At 44.2% G+C, this 18175-nt stretch overlaps 1 protein-coding gene across 1 annotated transcript in view; it reads right to left on the reverse strand.

Moving 5' to 3' along the window:
- Positions 1–18175, reverse strand: part of LOC144768423 (protein-glutamine gamma-glutamyltransferase E-like) — a 104009-nt gene that overhangs the window by 32384 nt on the left and 53450 nt on the right. The window contains exons 6-7 of the mRNA XM_078652066.1: positions 17670–17844; positions 8428–8560 (exon numbers count right to left, since the gene is read on the reverse strand). Of these exons, the coding sequence (XP_078508192.1) occupies positions 8428–8560; positions 17670–17844 (308 nt within the window). The remainder of the gene's footprint in view (positions 1–8427; positions 8561–17669; positions 17845–18175) is intronic.

Here is an 18175-nt window from a genome sequence, read left to right on the forward strand (position 1 = left end):
CCTATTACCTAGCGGTCGTTAACACCAGTTAGCGACAGCTAGTAGGAGATAGCGACCATCTTGGGCCCCACTTTGCATGTCAGAGAAATGTATCACTAATGACATGCAAAGTGGGCGTGCCAAGATGTTAGCGACTGGAAACAGTCGCTAACATCGCTATCTCCTATTACCAACTTTTGGAAATATTCGCGATAAGCGCGAATATCTCCAAAAGCTAATACCTGCCCTGAGCAGTTCTTAGCCATGTTATCCAATGGGAGGTGGATAACATGGCTAAGAGCATTAGCTCGGTAATGCATGAATATCGCTGACTTTTCAGCGATATTCATGCATTGCGGACGATTTTTATCGCATTTGCGATAAACCTTGGTAATACCAAGGTTTATCTGCGATAAAAATCCCCGCAGCTCGGCGATAAATTTTTATCTCTAACCAAGCAATAGCGATCGCTATTGCTTGGTAATATGCCCCCATGTTCTTTGTCCAATATGATGTTGCATGCATAACTCAATAGCTCACATGAAACTATACCATTTTAAGTCGGCAAATTGTATCTGAGATAAGAACTCAGTTGAGGAAGGAAATTCACCGACTAAAAAGCAGAAATTACAAATTGAACCCTTACCTCAGCCCTTGGTTGCTCAGATAACTTTAGAGAGCTGTGAAGAGATCCCCATGTTGATGCAGATCATATTAGAAAGCCCCCAGAAACACATGGAGGCAAAGTACAACAGTAACCTTTCATAAATAGTGTGTCAATAACCAACACATATATTAAATGATAACTCTTAGCTTTAAACTATGAGGATCCTCTTTTCTTTAAGAACCTTCTAATGATTTTTATTGCAGTTTTTTTATATTGCGAGCTCCACCAAAGGTATTGGAGCATCCACATGAGCACCAGTTACATTACACAAGGTCACAGTCAAATTGTTGTCACAGAGAGATCATAGATTTGCCCAGAATCACAAGATGTTGAACCAACGCAGAGTCTCAAAGCTGGTTCCCCAGTTCCAAAGTCTGCAGCTCGATAAATACTGGTTCTGCATATTATGCATTCTTCCTTGGGCAAAAACCCATAATAGGAAGTATTTTCAGCATCCAGTATCTAATCTGATCTGGAGTACTGTTATTTACTGGCTGTTGTATATATCCCACTGTGTACTACCCCAGTCGTAAGCAGTACTGTTGCATTTGAACTTATAATCAAGCCCAATGGAATTATGCTGAAGAAGAGGACTAAGTTATGCAGCAATGTTGAGCAATGTTCCCTCTAATTTTTTTCTTTATATGCAGCAATAAAGGTGCTTTGTGCACTGCAGCTAAGGCTGCCTGCACTGATGATAAGTAACAGCTTAATATGCAAGCCTGTGCGGTGTGCAAGCTACCAAAATCAGTGGCCCAGTAAGTGTGTCATCGACTCTAAAGCAAACCAGAAACAAATTAGCCTTCCCCCTCCCCCCACAACTCTGGGTCGGTAATAAAGACACCCATTACTGGGGCACAGAAGGCTCCTTGCACCCCTGAGCATGGATGTCAATGCATCTTGTGCCATAATATTCGGCCTATAATTCCTCTCTATCTGCATTCTCCAAGCTAGTTTTATCTCCTCCTCACACCTTTTCTTATCCCTGTCCCCTTCCACTCGATCTCCTAGTTTGGGCTTATCGCCTTTTTCCATTGATTAGTTTGTTTCTCTCCTTGCTCTTTCTTACACTCCTATGTTTTGTTCTCTATTTCCACTGTGCTCCATTTCACCCTCATTCTGTTTCCTCCCTTCAATCTACATCATACTCTCTCTCCCACAAATTCTCTCTAATATCCCTGTTCTCTCTCATTCCAACCCTACATTATCAAATCTATATCTTGACTATACTACTTTCTCATTTAGTTCCTCCCCTTAGCGCCAACCTCTTTGTTAGTCACCTCTAGGTCTACCTATCCCCTTTTGGTAATTTTATCGTCTTTTCCTTCTTCCCTTCCCTCTCATTTTCCTCTACCTTGTATGGTTCATTCCCTTTTTTTCTTTTTCTCACCCTTTCTTGCTTATTCACTTTTTCCTCTATCTATCTCACATCCATAACTCATCCTCTCCATACATGCCTCCTTTTCTCTCTATACCCAAATCTCCCCTCTCCCTCACCCTCCCACATTTCCTTTCCTCTCCAGCTTTTCTATTATTTATGTCCTTCCTGCTTTTCTCCTTTCCTATCCAGTACCTTTTCTTACTTTCCAATCCCTGTTCTTCTGTATGCACCTCTATTTCTTTCCACCCATTTTTTTGTAATTTCTGCTGCTTTTTTGCCTCATCCATCAACTTCCACACTGTCTCCTTGTCTTTTTGTCTACCTCATGATAAGCTCCTGAACAAACCCATTGACTAAATGTATGGCCTCTGCTCTGCAATGGCCTCTGTTAAGAGTTTTACCAGTGCCTGCCTGGGACCAGTTTCATTCTCTGTGGCACAGACTGTCCCCCCAACCCCTCCCAGAGGAAGAGAGCACACAGAGCTAAACCCCGGGAGACATTTCAAAAGAATTCTTAGCAAATCAGGGCAAAATTGTTCCTGGGTTGCTTGTGTACTGGTTCAGAGAGGACCTGGCCTGGCAGTTTAGGTAGGACTGCTCCGAGTATGGTCGAGAAGATTTGCATATGGTTGGGTGCAAACTGAGTTGGCCAGGTAGGCAAAAGAACAATTGTTTGGAATGCTATCCCAAGTGATTGCCAATGGTTATACCTACTGCAAGCATTCTGCCATCACCTTTTGTGAGCCTTATGGAATGCAGAGTGCCAATGGTATGCCCATACATGATCCCCTTGCTCACTGTGCCACTGAAACCAAGCTACACACTGAAGGGTCCGAATCAGGGCAAAACTGATCTTGGGTTACTTGTGGTCTGGCCTGTTAGTTCAGAGTGGATTGCTCCTGTTTCAGCATTTGTAAGACTGATTTGCATATGGCTGGGTTCAAACGGAGGTTGCATGGAGGGCAAAAGAAGAATGAGTTGGAATGCTACTCTGACTGGCTGCCGGTGATTAGACTTATTGCAAGCCTTCCTCACATCATCTTCTGTGTCTCTGTTGTTAAACTGCAGCCAGTGCAGAGAAGACTGGGCTTCTCTCATGTCTGGGCCGTGGCGCCTTTGCACTGGCTACATTAAAAATAGCCATGGCCCTGACTAAAATCACAAGTTAACATCACAGGTGGCACTCCCTGTCACCTCTGCCCCACTTGTCTAACCTCCTAGATAATCCTCAAAAGGCAATGGGGCAGGCATCCTTGGCAAGGCCAGGTGCACCACCCTTGATACCACTAACAGGCCCGCATCCTTACCTAACCACTTGTGATGGTATAAACCAGAAAAATTATGTGGTTGTTTGGTCCTCTTGAATTTATATAGCACTTAATACACTGGACAAAGCTGTCAGGTATTCTTATTTGCCTTGTGGTTCCGGCACCCTTTTGGACTGCATGGTTGATAAGGATGTTGGATTTAGTGCATCCTTTATAGATGTTGGGTGAGGGGCATGAAATTCAAAGACATGATTCAAACATGCTTCTGTGAACATTGCTGCAGGTAAATATGAGGTGCCGCAGAGAGTGAAAATTGACCTACCATTTGATGAAAACCAGCCACGGCCCGTGTAGGGCTTGCCACTGGGCGGTGAGGTGGGGCGGGGGAGGGGCATTGTGGGGGCTTGTAGAATGTGGGAAACAGACGATTTCAGGTAAGTACTGGAAAAAGAAATTAATTTTGTTGCTCGCGCTGCATCACATTTGTCGATGCAGCGCAAGCAACACATTTTTTTTTTCAGTACTTACCTAAAATCATCCGTTTCCTGCATTTTACAACCCCCCCACCCTGCCCCTCCCCCGCGGCACGTCACCGCCTGGAAGCACGCCCTACATGGGCCCTGGCTGATAAAAACACTAATGTGCATTTAGGTGAAATGAACTAGCTAAATGTGTAGTTACCTTTGAAATGTTAGGTGTTTGTACCTTTTATGATTTAGCGTACTTCAAGAACCATAACTAAAGAATAGCTGGTGGAGAAAGTTTAGACTTTCTTTGCAATCCGGAACATGTCTACCGAAATTTGCAAAGCTCAGTGCAAAGCTCATGCCATTTTTCACTCATGCTTTAGAGGCCCCTTCTCTTTGGCATCTTCATTGCCTTCTGATTTGACACAGTACAGCAGCATTTGCTCCGCATTGGTCAATTGGTAACCTTACATTAGCTTGCAGTAAGTACACAAATCGTCATAATAATATTGGCAAGTACCTGTCTAGGGATTCTGATCCAGATATATTAACACTTTGCACTGAGCTTGCATCACAAAAGTGACACAAACCCAGCACACTGTGTTGTGGTGGGATTTACTTTCCAATGTAAAGCATGATGTGTGTATGAAAGTTTCCCTCAGTAGCGCAAATTAGCACTATGCCCTTGATTGTGCTACTTAGGGGTTCATTAGGATGGCGGGCGGACTTTGCCCGCCCGCCATCCTCATGGTAATAGGGACCGACCGCCGTAAGGGCGGGGGTCCCATCATCAGCATTAGGATGCGCCCGCCACAGTGGCGGGCGCATTCCACATTCCTAGCATTGTGGTCGGCGGTGCACTCAGCACCGCCCGCCACAAATGCAGGAAAGCATGCTGTGCATGGAACTGCTGGGGGGTACCATAGGTACCCCCCATGTGCACCCCCCACACCCATGGTGTCCCTGGGGGCCCGCAATGGGCCCCCGCAGGGATTCTGAGCATGCCTTTCCGTGGCGGCATTGTCGCCACAGAAAGGCATTGAAAAATGGCCATCATAATATGGCTGGCGGTGTCTGATAAACACCGATACCATATTATTCCTTTTTCGCCCCAGCCGCAAGGCGACAGGGGCGGAAAAGCGGCGGACGGTCTTTCTGTCTTCCGAGGTCCCCTCGCCATACTAATATGGCGGGGGTAAAACGAGTGTGGATGTCGGGTGGATTGTCTCCGCCAGGCCGGCGGTGGCTACCGCCAGCCTGGCGAAGGCAATCCGCCCGACATCGTAATGGGCCCCTTAGTATCAAAGGGGGTGTGCCACAGGTGGTACATGGGTATTCCCATGCACTCACCCATTGGTTTTGAGGCAAATACCTATCTACTAACATTTATAGACAGGTATTTGAGCCACAAAAGTGCATTTCCTCATGGCAGATGTAACAGTGGAAGAACTTTTAAAAGGCTCCATATTTTTCAAACGTTGCATGTGTGATGCACTGTGCACTGTACAACACACACACAGTGGGAAACGTCTTAAAGGATATTTTTTGTACTGGGACGATTCCCTTCTAGTAAAAAACCTATGCTTGACAGAACACTTAGGGGCATGTTAGCAAGAACATCTTTAAAGTTATCTCAGTTTCAGCGGCTAAAACGGCGATAATGGGCTTGCTAATATGCGTTATAGAATTCCAATAGAAGCCCAGGTTAGATGTGGATGACATCTAACCTGGGCTTCTATTGGAATTCCATAGCGCATATTAGCAAGCTCATTATCGCTGTTTTAGCGGCAGTTTCCTGCCACTAAAACGGCGATAGTTTTAACAAGGTTTTTGCTAATATGCCCCTAACATTTTGTACTAAGGGCAGGGCCACAGGAATTATAAAATTTTGCGGCCTTGGCCTTTTCCACATCAATATAGATTTGCCACATGTGCCATATAATCTTTAATCTGCTGTATAATTTGAGGATTTAACCCCCAAAAAATTGATTCTAGCTTGAATGGATAAAAAGTTACTACAACTGGGACTTACTTTATTTCTGCAAAGTGGAAGACCCTTTCTAAAGGTAACCTGGTCACCTTTCTGTTGCTTATTGTTGTATATAGGTGTTACATTGGGACTAATGAGGTGAAACATTTTCTTAGAAAGGGTTAGCATATGTAAAATGTCAAAATAATAGAGTAATGCTATCACAAAATGTGCAGCATTACCTCGTATAACTTTCCTTTTCTTGCTGCATAATTAAACCCTGACGCATAATTTGGTCTTCTCCTGCAGCATAATTCCAGTGGCCCTGACTATGGTGCAAGGCAGAGGTGTGCGAACCAACAAATTAATAGGGACAGCTGAGCTAAGGGTCGGCTCTGGCTCCTAAACTGTCGTACATGAGCCAAGCCTTGAAGATATGTGACATGTCAATCACGCAGCACAGATTATGTTAAAATATGTCAAAATATAGTCAAGATTCAAAAAAATGAAAACAAAGAAGCACCTCACCTTGGTACATCAGATTATGTGCAAAGTATTTATTTAAAATAAGAGTTTTTACACATGAACTCAGAAAAGTTACTAGCCCCTCTACCCGACCCCCACATAAAAATGCTATTAGTGATCTAAGAAGGAAGTCAGGAGTCATATGTACCCTATTTGAGGCCTAGGTTATAATTATAGATGGAGCAAATTTATAGGCTATTAAATCAAGCACAAGAGTTGCTTTGTACAGTGCAAAGCCTGAATTAGTGCATTTGAGGGTGCCCTCATTTGAGATGATGAACAAAACAGTATTTCTACTAAAGAGAAAGTATTCACCTATTCTTTAGGATGAAATATTTTTTTTTACAGTTTTGTGAGCAACCTCGACCGGAAAGTATTGGAGCGCTTTACTTGAGCATCAAGACTGGAACCTGTTTCCCCAGTTCCAAAGTCAGCAGCATTGCCCGTAATGCCACATCCACAGTCTCTCATTGAGAGTGAAACACATTCATGAGTGTTTTGTTTCACACTGCCTGCTACGGGCGGCTCTTAAAAGAAGCAGCCACTCTATCATTGAATTGATTTACTAGGCCTCCTGGTGCCCCGACATCCATGAAAAGGAAAGTTTTCACCTTCCCCTTTGTTATGTGTTTTGGCGCTTCAGGGGAGAGTCCACTTCTAGAGAGTGTCTGGGTGCTGTGCGAAGTATGGCTGCGTGCGCGCGCATGCACACAGCCTAGTGGGAACTTAGGTGTTGAGCAAATTATGCAGCAAGAAATGGCAAATTAGGTGCCATAATGTGGCAAATTTTGTAATAGCATTACTTCATTATTTCGTCATTTTTAAACTTGGTAACATTGTCTGGGTATTGGTTGCACCTCCTTAGTACCAGTTTAATACCCAACAATAGCAATAAGAAACAGAAACAGGTCAGCTTTGCAAAGGGCCTCTCAGTGCGCGTCAACAGATGTTGTTGCACTTTTGGTACCATTTGAGCCGTTTGAGATAGATACTATTTTTTCATTAAAATCTGAACAATATGCAGCAGATGATGGATTATGGAACAACTGCAGCAAATCTAAAATTATGCGAAAGTCGCTGCAGCTGCACAATCGCATAATTTCAGTGGCCCTGCTTACAATCAAGCCTCAAAATCTCACAATTTTTGGACCAAACCTTCTCCACATCTATAATTTGCCTTAAACATATGAAACAAGCCTAATCTATTTGTGCAACATTTGGAATGACAAAATCACATTGCTGCAATAAACTTGGTGGCAGTGCAGAGTTGGATTTTAACTAGAAGTATAACTGATAAACTAAAATGGTAGTATACGTATATCTAGGGAAGAATTGTCAGAGAAGTGTGTATCAGGTCTATGCCTTATAAGTGGAAAGGAGATTGCCAGTGCTAGATACACTTATATGATTATTCTTTTGTGCCTGCAGAGATACCTGTACCTTCCCAAGCTTATGCACTGGTAACTGGCAAAGAAAAGATCCTTTACAGCTCTAGAGGCAAAAATAGTCAAAATGTGTCCTGAAAGAGGCAATCCCATTCACAAGTATAGAATTATGCAAACTCTAATTCAATCCTCTTTCAATACCAACATTGTTCCTCTTTGATTGATTCTTAAAAGTTGTCTTGTGAGTTTTAAGGGGTCCATTTGGCAAATAATGTCACTATAGCTCTGAAAACCCCAATCAGACGTCATTAAACAAACACACATTCTAGAATGCCTATTCTTGGTGATGGATAAGGTGACTGGGTATAATGAAAAGTGGTTTTAGTGTATAACGGATGGTCCCTTTCATGAATGAATGAATGAAATACATCACTGGTGTAACAGCAGAGCACCATACCAATCTTACGTCTTACAAATTAGTTACACTTCAGACTTTTGATAATATTTTCCATTCTCCTGATCATACTTGTTTCATCCCTTAGAGCATTCTGAATCAATCCATGTTTAGACTGCTGAGACCTCCTTCGGCAGCTGCAAGCATTACAAGTGGACTATTCATTCATCCACTCATTAAAACATATGTCCTCACATACTCTGTGTGATGCTGTACGTGAGTGGTTTTTAGTGGAAGCTGGGTGAGTTTTTTAGTGATGCGAAGGGTCTTACAAATCCTTTTTCCCAATCACCCGCTCAAGCATACATCAAGGCAAAGGTAGTCATATTTACCATACGCTGTCTGGAGAGTCAATAGGTTGGCCACTTTCGTTGTATATTTCCTCGACTAACAGGTTTGCGTTGGCATCGTGTGCCGACAGGAAGTTTGTGATCACACGTGAGGGAATTCCAAAACACCTGAGAACTTGGTACAAAATGCAATATTGCAAATTAGTTATTGAACAATCAATTTCACACAATGTTCTCATGTGTGATATATTATATGGGAGTAAACAAATTGTGCTCCATCCATGTTACTGAAAGATGTTTACATCTGGGAAAAAAACGAGGAAATCGAATGTATAATCAAGACATATACAACAGAAACACTGGCAAAGCCAATTCAAACTGACTTTTATTTTGAGCCCTGACTAAACCATTAAAGAAAATCCTGCAGCAGTGAAAAACACTGGAAAATGATTGTTTTCTGCATAAAGTGCACCTACGAGAACGATACTTGAATGTGTGATGATTCCGTGTACTTTTTAGTTGTAAAATAGTCCATTGTGGACTGCAATGCAAGCACTTCGTAGAAGGTGGAATGATACACTACACAGGCGATAGCATGAGGTGACTCATCCGAAAGGAGTCAAATATATTTTAAATAGTTAGCCGCAACAGGTGTGCAGACAGCAACAATGTCAAGTCATTCCTAAAAAAGTATCATGTGTAAATTAGTTTTGGTCTACATTTGAGCCTTTAACAATGAAATTAGGAAAAATATTTGACTTTTAAAAAGAAAAGTAGAATGCACTCAGTTTTCAACATGTTTGCCACTTGAGTAACAAGCATTTGCAATGCAATAGGTCTCGCTTTCGCTGGAGTTGGAGCTATTGGCATTGTAAATGGCATTTTTTTTTATTCAATACAAATAAATAAATCGAGCAAACAATGCCTCTAGTTATGAGATGTTTGCTTGACGTAGAACTAAAAGCCTCAGTTAGAAAAACACTGCAAAGAACCTCTCTGTCACACATGCGCCAGGTACAAGTAGCACTCTTTGTCATTTCCATACAGAAAGCCTCTCCCTCACACCAGACTCTCACACATGCACACACACACACACACATACACACACACGCACGCACACACATCCTAGCTCTAAAATACACAATGTACACCTATGAGTCCTCATTCTCTCATACATGCGCACACAACCTCTCTCTCACACACGCCCAGTTTCTCTCACACACAGGAGGTATACCTATAAGTAGCAACACTTTCTCACACCCACAAGCACACATCCTCTCTCTAATATATGCAAGATACACCAATGAGTAAGACTCTCTCACATTGTCACACTTGCCACAATCTCTTTCTCGCACATGAACAGCCTCTCATACATGAGGTATATGTAAGTAGCCCTGCTTCGCCATCTTAAAATGCTTTCTCTCACACCTTCTCTCACCCACAAATGTAGCAGCAGTCTCCTGTCAGCGGCGTAGCTAGCATTGGTGCATCAGGTGCAGTGGTACCGGGGCCCAAAGCCCAGATTGGTCCATTGAGGCCTGATAACTCCTATATATCACTCCCCCAGTAACAGTTAAAGGGTCCATTTGACTCGCTTGCGCTAGTGCCCATGGCATCCTTGCTACGCGACCGCGATTCCTCACACGAGCGTGTGGCCTCTCACACACTTATTCCCACACAGTATATTTATAAGTAGCCCTCTCTCATAGCCTCTCACACACCGGACGCAGTCGCCGGGAGAAGCCCTCACTCCGCACTGAGGCGTCCCCTCACTCCTCCCACCTAGTCCTGAGCTGCCGCAGCCAAGCTCCAGGCTCCAACTGAGGGGGAACCTTCGGAGCAGCCTACAAAAGATGGATTTTCATTGAATGCCATTGGGGGCCCACGACATGCTCCGTGAAGCACTGACGGCCACTAATAAGAGGCACCCACGGGAACCACTAATTCATTTCAACGGAGCAGGCACAAGGTGAAGCTGAAAAACAGCTTCCCCGCATCAACTCAGCAAAATCTTTTTTTTCATAGCAGAAAAAGCGTGCTCATTTACCGTATCTGTAATATTTCCATTTGTAAAACTATTTAAGAAAAAAAAAATCCTGCCTGTGTTCAGGGCCGGCTTTAGCGCTGGTGGCGCCCGGTGCGACAATCACTTTTGGCACCGGAATGTCCCATGACCTCCTCCTCGGATTCCCTCCCTACCACCTGCAAAAGTGATATTGCTAAACACAGTGCCCCTCTGAGGTCACAACGCCCCTCCACAGGTCAGCGCCCAGTGCGGCTGCACCAGTCGCACTGCCTAAAGCCGGCCCTGCCTGTGTCGATGTGTTTCTGTGTTTTTTTTTTGCCTTTTTATAATTGACTTGGATCAGAAAAAAAACAGCTTTATGTGCACGGCATGTGTTAAACACATCATACCTTTGTCTTCTACTAAAGCTTTGCTCATCATGATGACATTTTATGTTGTGTATTTTGTAAATCTGGGGTTAACTGGCACTGTGAAATGGGTGTTAAAGCCTTAGGCAAACGAAATGCAATGATTTATTGAACATTGAATTTTTTTTACATATGATATGTCTGTGTGCTTGCGTGCATACCTATTCTACTTATTGATGGGGATTGATAGACTTGAGGAAAAAGTATAAAAGAGTAAACATGCAGGGGGCGTGGCCAACACTGGAGCATGGCGCACACATAGTCCTGGGGCTCCTACACCAGGGCCCAGTAATCCGGCTCAAATTTTACTGTCCAGCAACCATTGACCCATAGCGTGGACACCTGGGGACGTGCCCTTGGACAATAAAAACCTGCTAGGGTGCGAAGTGTGCAGTAACAACCCTGAGACGGGCCAGCTGGCTGCCACACTGCACTACCAAGATGGCGGGCCGTGGCTGATCCAGCGAGCTTGTGGCACCTGGCACTGCCAAAGTGAATGTTGTAGCCGCCGAAGTCCCCGTAGCTGGAAGCGGCCAGCAGAAAAGGTGAGGGAGAACAAGTGACTGGTGGCCTGTGTGCAGCAGAGTCTGTTCAGTGCTGCTCTGGAGTTCCCTGATGGGCGACCGGCGACCGGCCTCAGAATCAAACCTAAATGGCGGACTCTCCTTCGCATAAGAGGCCAAGCCCTTCTGCCGAAGCGGCCTTGGAGGTCCTGGCAAGCCGCCATAACTGGACATGCTGCTTGGGCCTCCAAGTGTACAGAAACTCAATAAAGAAAATAATGCTTACAAGAGTAAATAGCATGTACCGTGTAACAACCAAAGTGAAAGGGCCAGTCTCCAAGGGAGGTTGCAAGTGAAGATAAGGCGGTACTAAGGAGGGACTAACAAGCCTCTTTACCAATCAGAAGCCACCATTTCTGAAGGATAATGACACAAGCCAATGACAAACATGGGCGGAGAGTAGGCGGGGGTTTTATGCCATACTCCAGTACAGCAAGTCTCGCGGAGCAGCGCTTGCGCGCTGACTCTAGGCTCGACCTAATAAAAATGGAGCTCACAGATTTAGCATCAAACGTAGTGATACCTATACAACTTTAAAAATGGAGCAAAATATATGTTTGCCAATTTTGAGTTGTCAATGCAGCAAAAATGGTAAAAGATCAGTTTGATCATTTTGTCATGGTGAAAAAAATTGCTTTGAAGCTAGTACCATTATCTCCCTTCCCTATTTAAAAAATGTCAAAAGTGAATCTGACCTGTTTTTCTCCACCAGTGCGAAGGTAATGTAATACATCTCAAATTATACAAAAACATGTACAATGCCTGTGGTAACTGGATTGATGTAAAGTGCAATAACACATTCAGCAGAAAAGGTGAGGGAGAACAAGTGACTGGTGGCCTGTGTGCAGCAGAGTCTGTTCAGTGCTGCTCTGGAGTTCCCTGATGGGCGACCGGCGACCGGCCTCAGAATCAAACCTAAATGGCGGACTCTCCTTCGCATAAGAGGCCAAGCCCTTCTGCCGAAGTGGCCTTGGAGGTCCTGGCAAGCCGCCATAACTGGACATGCTGCTTGGGCCTCCAAGTGTAGAGAAACTCAATAAAGAAAATAATGCTTACAAGAGTAAATAGCATGTACCGTGTAACAACCAAAGTGAAAGGGCCAGTCTCCAAGGGAGGTTGCAAGTGAAGATAAGGCGGTACTAAGGAGGGACTAACAAGCCTCTTTACCAATCAGAAGCCACCATTTCTGAAGGATAATGACACAAGCCAATGACAAACATGGGCGGAGAGTAGGCGGGGGTTTTATGCCATACTCCAGTACAGCAAGTCTCGCGGAGCAGCGCTTGCGCGCTGACTCTAGGCTCGACCTAATAAAAATGGAGCTCACAGATTTAGCATCAAACGTAGTGATACCTATACAACTTTAAAAATGGAGCAAAATATATGTTTGCCAATTTTGAGTTGTCAATGCAGCAAAAATGGTAAAAGATCAGTTTGATCATTTTGTCATGGTGAAAAAAATTGCTTTGAAGCTAGTACCATTATCTCCCTTCCCTATTTAAAAAATGTCAAAAGTGAATCTGACCTGTTTTTCTCCACCAGTGCGAAGGTAATGTAATACATCTCAAATTATACAAAAACATGTACAATGCCTGTGGTAACTGGATTGATGTAAAGTGCAATAACACATTCAGTAGTTATTCCAAAATAATTAAAATCTTTGCATTATCAAAGATGTTCGAGCAGATACTCATGCAGCAAAAGGTACCAAGGCTCTAGGTAGGTATCACAGAAAAGAGTCAGGGATAAAATAAACACAGCATGCAAACACATATGATTTGAAATACGAAATTAAGCTGTCACGTGTTTTGCAGTTCAACATTTAAATTCTTTCTATTCATGAACGAGAAATCTTTGATTTTCAAGAACATTATGATCGATGAACTGAGATAGTATTATGTATTTACTGAATAGATCATACAGATGATACATTTATGACAACAATTTGTGCAGTTTGTCATTGCACATCCATTTTCCCAGTTAGAGTCCAGATTCGGATATAATGTTCCCTATTCTACCCATCTCATGCTTTTGAGTAAATTAGTAATATCTGTAGGAAAGTGCCCCATGTTGCAGGTCACCCCTCACTATTTTCTCAAAATGCTGATGATCATGACTCTGAGAGTGCATTGGAGTCTGCTGCCCAGACCCCAGTGCCCTTGCTCACTACCAAAGCTGTTATATTTGATTTGGTAATTCTAAATTAGCAAATACTTTACCCCCTTAGAAGAACCCTGTATATGGTACCTCGGGTAACCAGGGCATTGGTGGTACAGGGGCCCCCAGGACTGCTTTATAGTTTTGTGTCACCTGGGGTGACCCAAAACAACTACTGACAGAAGGCTTGCCATTGCAGACTGCAGGAGCAGAGCAAACTGATCAAACTCAACTATGCCCTCGCCATGCGTGGCACTGTCACCTACACTGCCTTTAATATATGTAAGTCACCACTAATGTAGGCCTTCTCAGCCCAGGGGGCAGGGTGCATTATAGTAAACGTGTGGACATATAAGTTCAAGCATATACCTCTCTATAGTGATGAACCCAGTTGGGAACTACTATATTTGTTAGCAGTCCAAAGGATAACATGGGCTGCCAAATGGGCACTCTCAAAAGTGCCAGCTCCATTATGGTACCACTAAAATATGTTGTGTTTGGTATCAAACAATGTGTCTTCTCACTCCATACATGATTCGCGTGTCCTAGGTGACGGGGCATGCACCCAGTTGGCACCTTAGAGGTTGCCCACCTTGTTGCCCCAGCTTCACTGTGCTCTAGCTGACCAGCCCACACTTTCCTGCACATGCTGCTGCCAAAACAGTTTTCTGACCTCCTGCCAGGCAGTGCGCTCACTCCCTGGAGTCAGAAACAAAGGCACACCTCCCTCCTGCCCAGAAGACTAGTAAATTGGCATATAAGAGCGGTGAGCTTCAAAGGCTGCACCACCTCTGATATGCATTTGGTCTGTCCCACTGAGAAGGAAACAGCCCTCTCCTTGGCCCAGGCGCGCTTGCAGATGGCAAGGTGGGAAATTATCTATGCAGGAGTTGTACACCCCCAGGAAGGCTGGCCGCACCTCTGGAGTAGGCAGCCTGGTCAATACACTGAAAACTGAAAGCTGCCATCTTTAAGAGGGCAGAAATAGTGGGTTCTGTGTAGAAAAGGTGACCTACACCACCAGATGTGGTCAACTCAGGAGCGGACTAGCTGTAGGGACTAGCTGCCCATTGACTACTGGCTCCCACACCCCTAACTCCTGTAAATCTTAGATTTAAGGGACTCCCCTGACACCAAAACCTCAGACCTGAGCATCTTATTTCAAAGAAGGGCTAAGAGGAGACCTGTGTCGCTGACAACATGACTTTGCCCACTGCACACAGCAAAAGAGGGATACTTTGGCCCTAAGGCAACAGACTTGGAACTGAGTGAACATCTTGACCAAAACTCAACACTCCTGAAGAGAGGGGCCCTTGTGGAAGCCAGAAGCTCCCTCAGGCTCCCATGGACAAGTGGCAATAGTCCCCAGTAAATTGCAGGTAAAAACACTCACTGGATCCAAAGAATCGCTGGCCATTGGGCCCTCTGAGGGATTAAGTACAAGTGGTCCAGTCCATTGTGGGAGTTGTAGTCTTGCCTGCCCCGAAATTTCAGGCTGCTATGTTACTCCCCTGGATTCAGTCAAGTTCCATAAGCTTTCTGCTGTGCTTACTGCTACCACGGCTTGTAGGTCACCAATTCAGAAAACCAACCCCCACACGTTATGCTGCAGCTACAGAGAACACTGTGTAACCATTGACACACATCAGCAGCTGCGTACCTGTTGGAATTTTGTATTTTGTTTATTTCTGTGCTGTCTAAGCGGTAAAAACAGCACAGTTCAACACAAAGGACAGCCAGAACAACTCTGCACCCGGACTCCATGGGGTACGTAAAATATTATGACTGTTGTGGCCTGGTCATGAGGCCCTCATGACCTTACCCCCTATAAGGGTTCCACGTAACTTGACTTGCAAGTGACAATTACAGCAATGTTATTTTGCCTATGTATTTTACAGCACTGATTTAAAATTGCTTAAAAAATCTATAACTCCGGTTATTTGTATGCTAGTATGTTCATTTTGATGTTTAAATTAAGATAAAAATAAGGTGTATTTTTATAAATTAGTGTCAGATTTCACTTGAGTCGTGTCTATTATGGGAAATATCCTTTACCTTTACCCATGCGCATACATTCATTTGGGTGCTGAAATTGTATTGTTTCGGAGTGTAAATTCACATTTGGACTTCACAAAATGTTTATATCCAAGTATGTGGTTTATCCCTAGGGAGACCTTGCCTAAAGGCAGAGTAAAGCTGTACAAGGGCAAAGTTACTCACAAATAATATTAAGCCTACCACATGCGTTCGGAATGGATTTTCCTTATTTGAATATAATCTGGGGGGATTGAATAAACGCAGTGATATTTGACAGTAGGGCAATTCACATATAACCCATGTGGTTGAACTCATGATACACATGTGTGAGGGTACATAGATTCCCCTCCACAAACTCGGAGCTTCGCAAACCTCACAAACTTTACCATGTTTTCAAGGTTCAAATTGTGAGAAACAAATCAGCAAGAAGCATTAGCAAAGCTAATGGGTCTGGTGTTTCTTTGCCATTGCTTGATTTAGTTGCCATGGTTTCTGTATAGCATTATTGTTGAAGGCTCTCTGGAAGTTTGACAAAGCTTCTCCCACAGATCAGTCAAAGCATCTAGCCCAGTCAGAACTGTACACTGACTCTTAATGTGGTATCTCTTCCCTCTTGAACTACACAGGCTAGGAAAGCATCTCTTTTAGTCGATGTAATGTGAGGACACCTGATAAAAGAGCCTTTTTAAATGTAGGCATGTAGAGTAGGGCTGGGCGTAGATTGCGAAGTAGCGCTTTGCGAAGCTACGCGAAGTGCACTTCGCACTACACAAGCTACGCATAGCACTGCGCGAACTGTCTAGTAGCATGTTCGCACTGTGCAAGACGCCGTTTTCAATGATTGCACAGTGCGGACAAGCATCCGCCACTGTACAATCATTGAAAACGGCATCTTGCACAGTGCGAGCTGTAGTTTTCTGCCGCTCAAGGAGATTTTTACTCGAGCAGCAGCTTTCTCAACACAGACTGGTAGTTTCTCATCGCGAGCATACGCGTCCACTCGCAATGAGAAACCAGACCTCCCCGCGTTGAGAATCTCGCAGGGAGGTTTATTTTCCACGTTCGCGATCAGCAACTTGATGTTGCTGATCGCGAACGAGGAAAAAGTCTCAACTGGATGTCAATTCGCTTGCTCGTGGTCGCCAACTTGACGTTGAGGACCGCGAGCAAGCATAAAATTACCGCTGCACTATGCTACACTACGCTATGCGTGTTCGCACTGTGCTACGTGCAGTTCGCGTAGTGCAAAGTTGCGCAAACTTCGCAAACTATGCGAGCGTAGCGTAGTGCTTCGCCCAGGCCTAATGTAGAGTAGCACAGAATCAGCTTTGTGTCTGGCTCTAGACGAGTCAACTATATTTTCCATATGGAGTCTTGCCTATACACTCATTTAACAGCCTTTATATATACCTGAATGTAGTGATGAGGTTCTATCAAAATATTACTGTGCCTCCTGGCGGTGAGGTGGTTTCTTCTAATAGCATCTTCACCAGCCAGGTGTTGTCCAGGACTATCAAGCTAGCAAGTACAATCCAGGCTATTTGAGGACTTCTGAGAGAGCCTTTATCTGGCCTGTAGAGAAAGAATGAGTGACTGCATAAGTGCCAGACCAGTCGTATCGGGCACCAAGCATTCCCCTGGTTGGCTGGAGGGGTGGGAGCTGGTTTGTGCCAGAGGGGGCCGGTTTTGTCACTGGGGCCTGGTTTTGCAGCAGTGCTGCAATATCGGGCCCCTATAACAAAAGCGGGAGTGGTGCTTTCTGCTAGCACCCCCTCTCCAGGGCGGGCCGGTCGAGCAACAATCTGCCAGGGTGGGTTGCTGTTCCCAGTCTTGCCCTGGACTGAATTGACTCTGGGAACAGGAAGCAAAAGTCAATGGTGTGCTTTCAAACTTGAGACTTTCTCTATTCAGGCTATCTCGCAATTCCCATTTTTTTCTTGCACTATTATATTTTCTCCATTTGGTATTCTTTGGCCCCTTAAATTATTTACACATTTTTCCAGCGCCCTCATGCTCTATGGTGGTTCTAATCATAGTTGCGCACCCTGCAAATAAGAATGATACCACGCTCCACACTTATTGCTTATTATGTACCTGTGTTCAGCACTCCAGCAAAGACCCAGCATTGACCGTATTTTACGGGTCCAGACTTATCCCACTGGCGGAGGATGGCAGTGCTGGTGTTCCACTTGGTGGGCACAACCCCATCTGCATAGCTTCCACTCCATTTCCCCACCAGTAAACCACTGTCCTGGTCATTAGCATTGACCTGTGAAGAAAGAAGCAACATGTTCTTCAGATAAGAGCACCGTGTATCATTTCACTGTCATATATTAACATAAGTGGACCACCATATAAAAGTTTGTATGTTGAAATATCAAGGTCACTAATAGCGACATACAAAAATTTTTATTTTATTTTATTTTATTTGTGGTATTTGTAGAGCGCAACACTCATCCCAAGGGATATCACGGCGCTGAAAGAAAAAGGGGACTGCTGAGTTCATACGGGGGGAGTTAGTCTTTAGGGAAGAGGTGAGTTTTAAGTTTTTGCCGGAACTGAAGGAGATCTGTGGTGTGTCTAAGATCCATGGGCAGATC

Source organism: Lissotriton helveticus, chromosome 7, assembly GCF_964261635.1.
Source record: "Lissotriton helveticus chromosome 7, aLisHel1.1, whole genome shotgun sequence".
Lineage (NCBI taxonomy): Eukaryota > Metazoa > Chordata > Amphibia > Caudata > Salamandridae > Lissotriton > Lissotriton helveticus.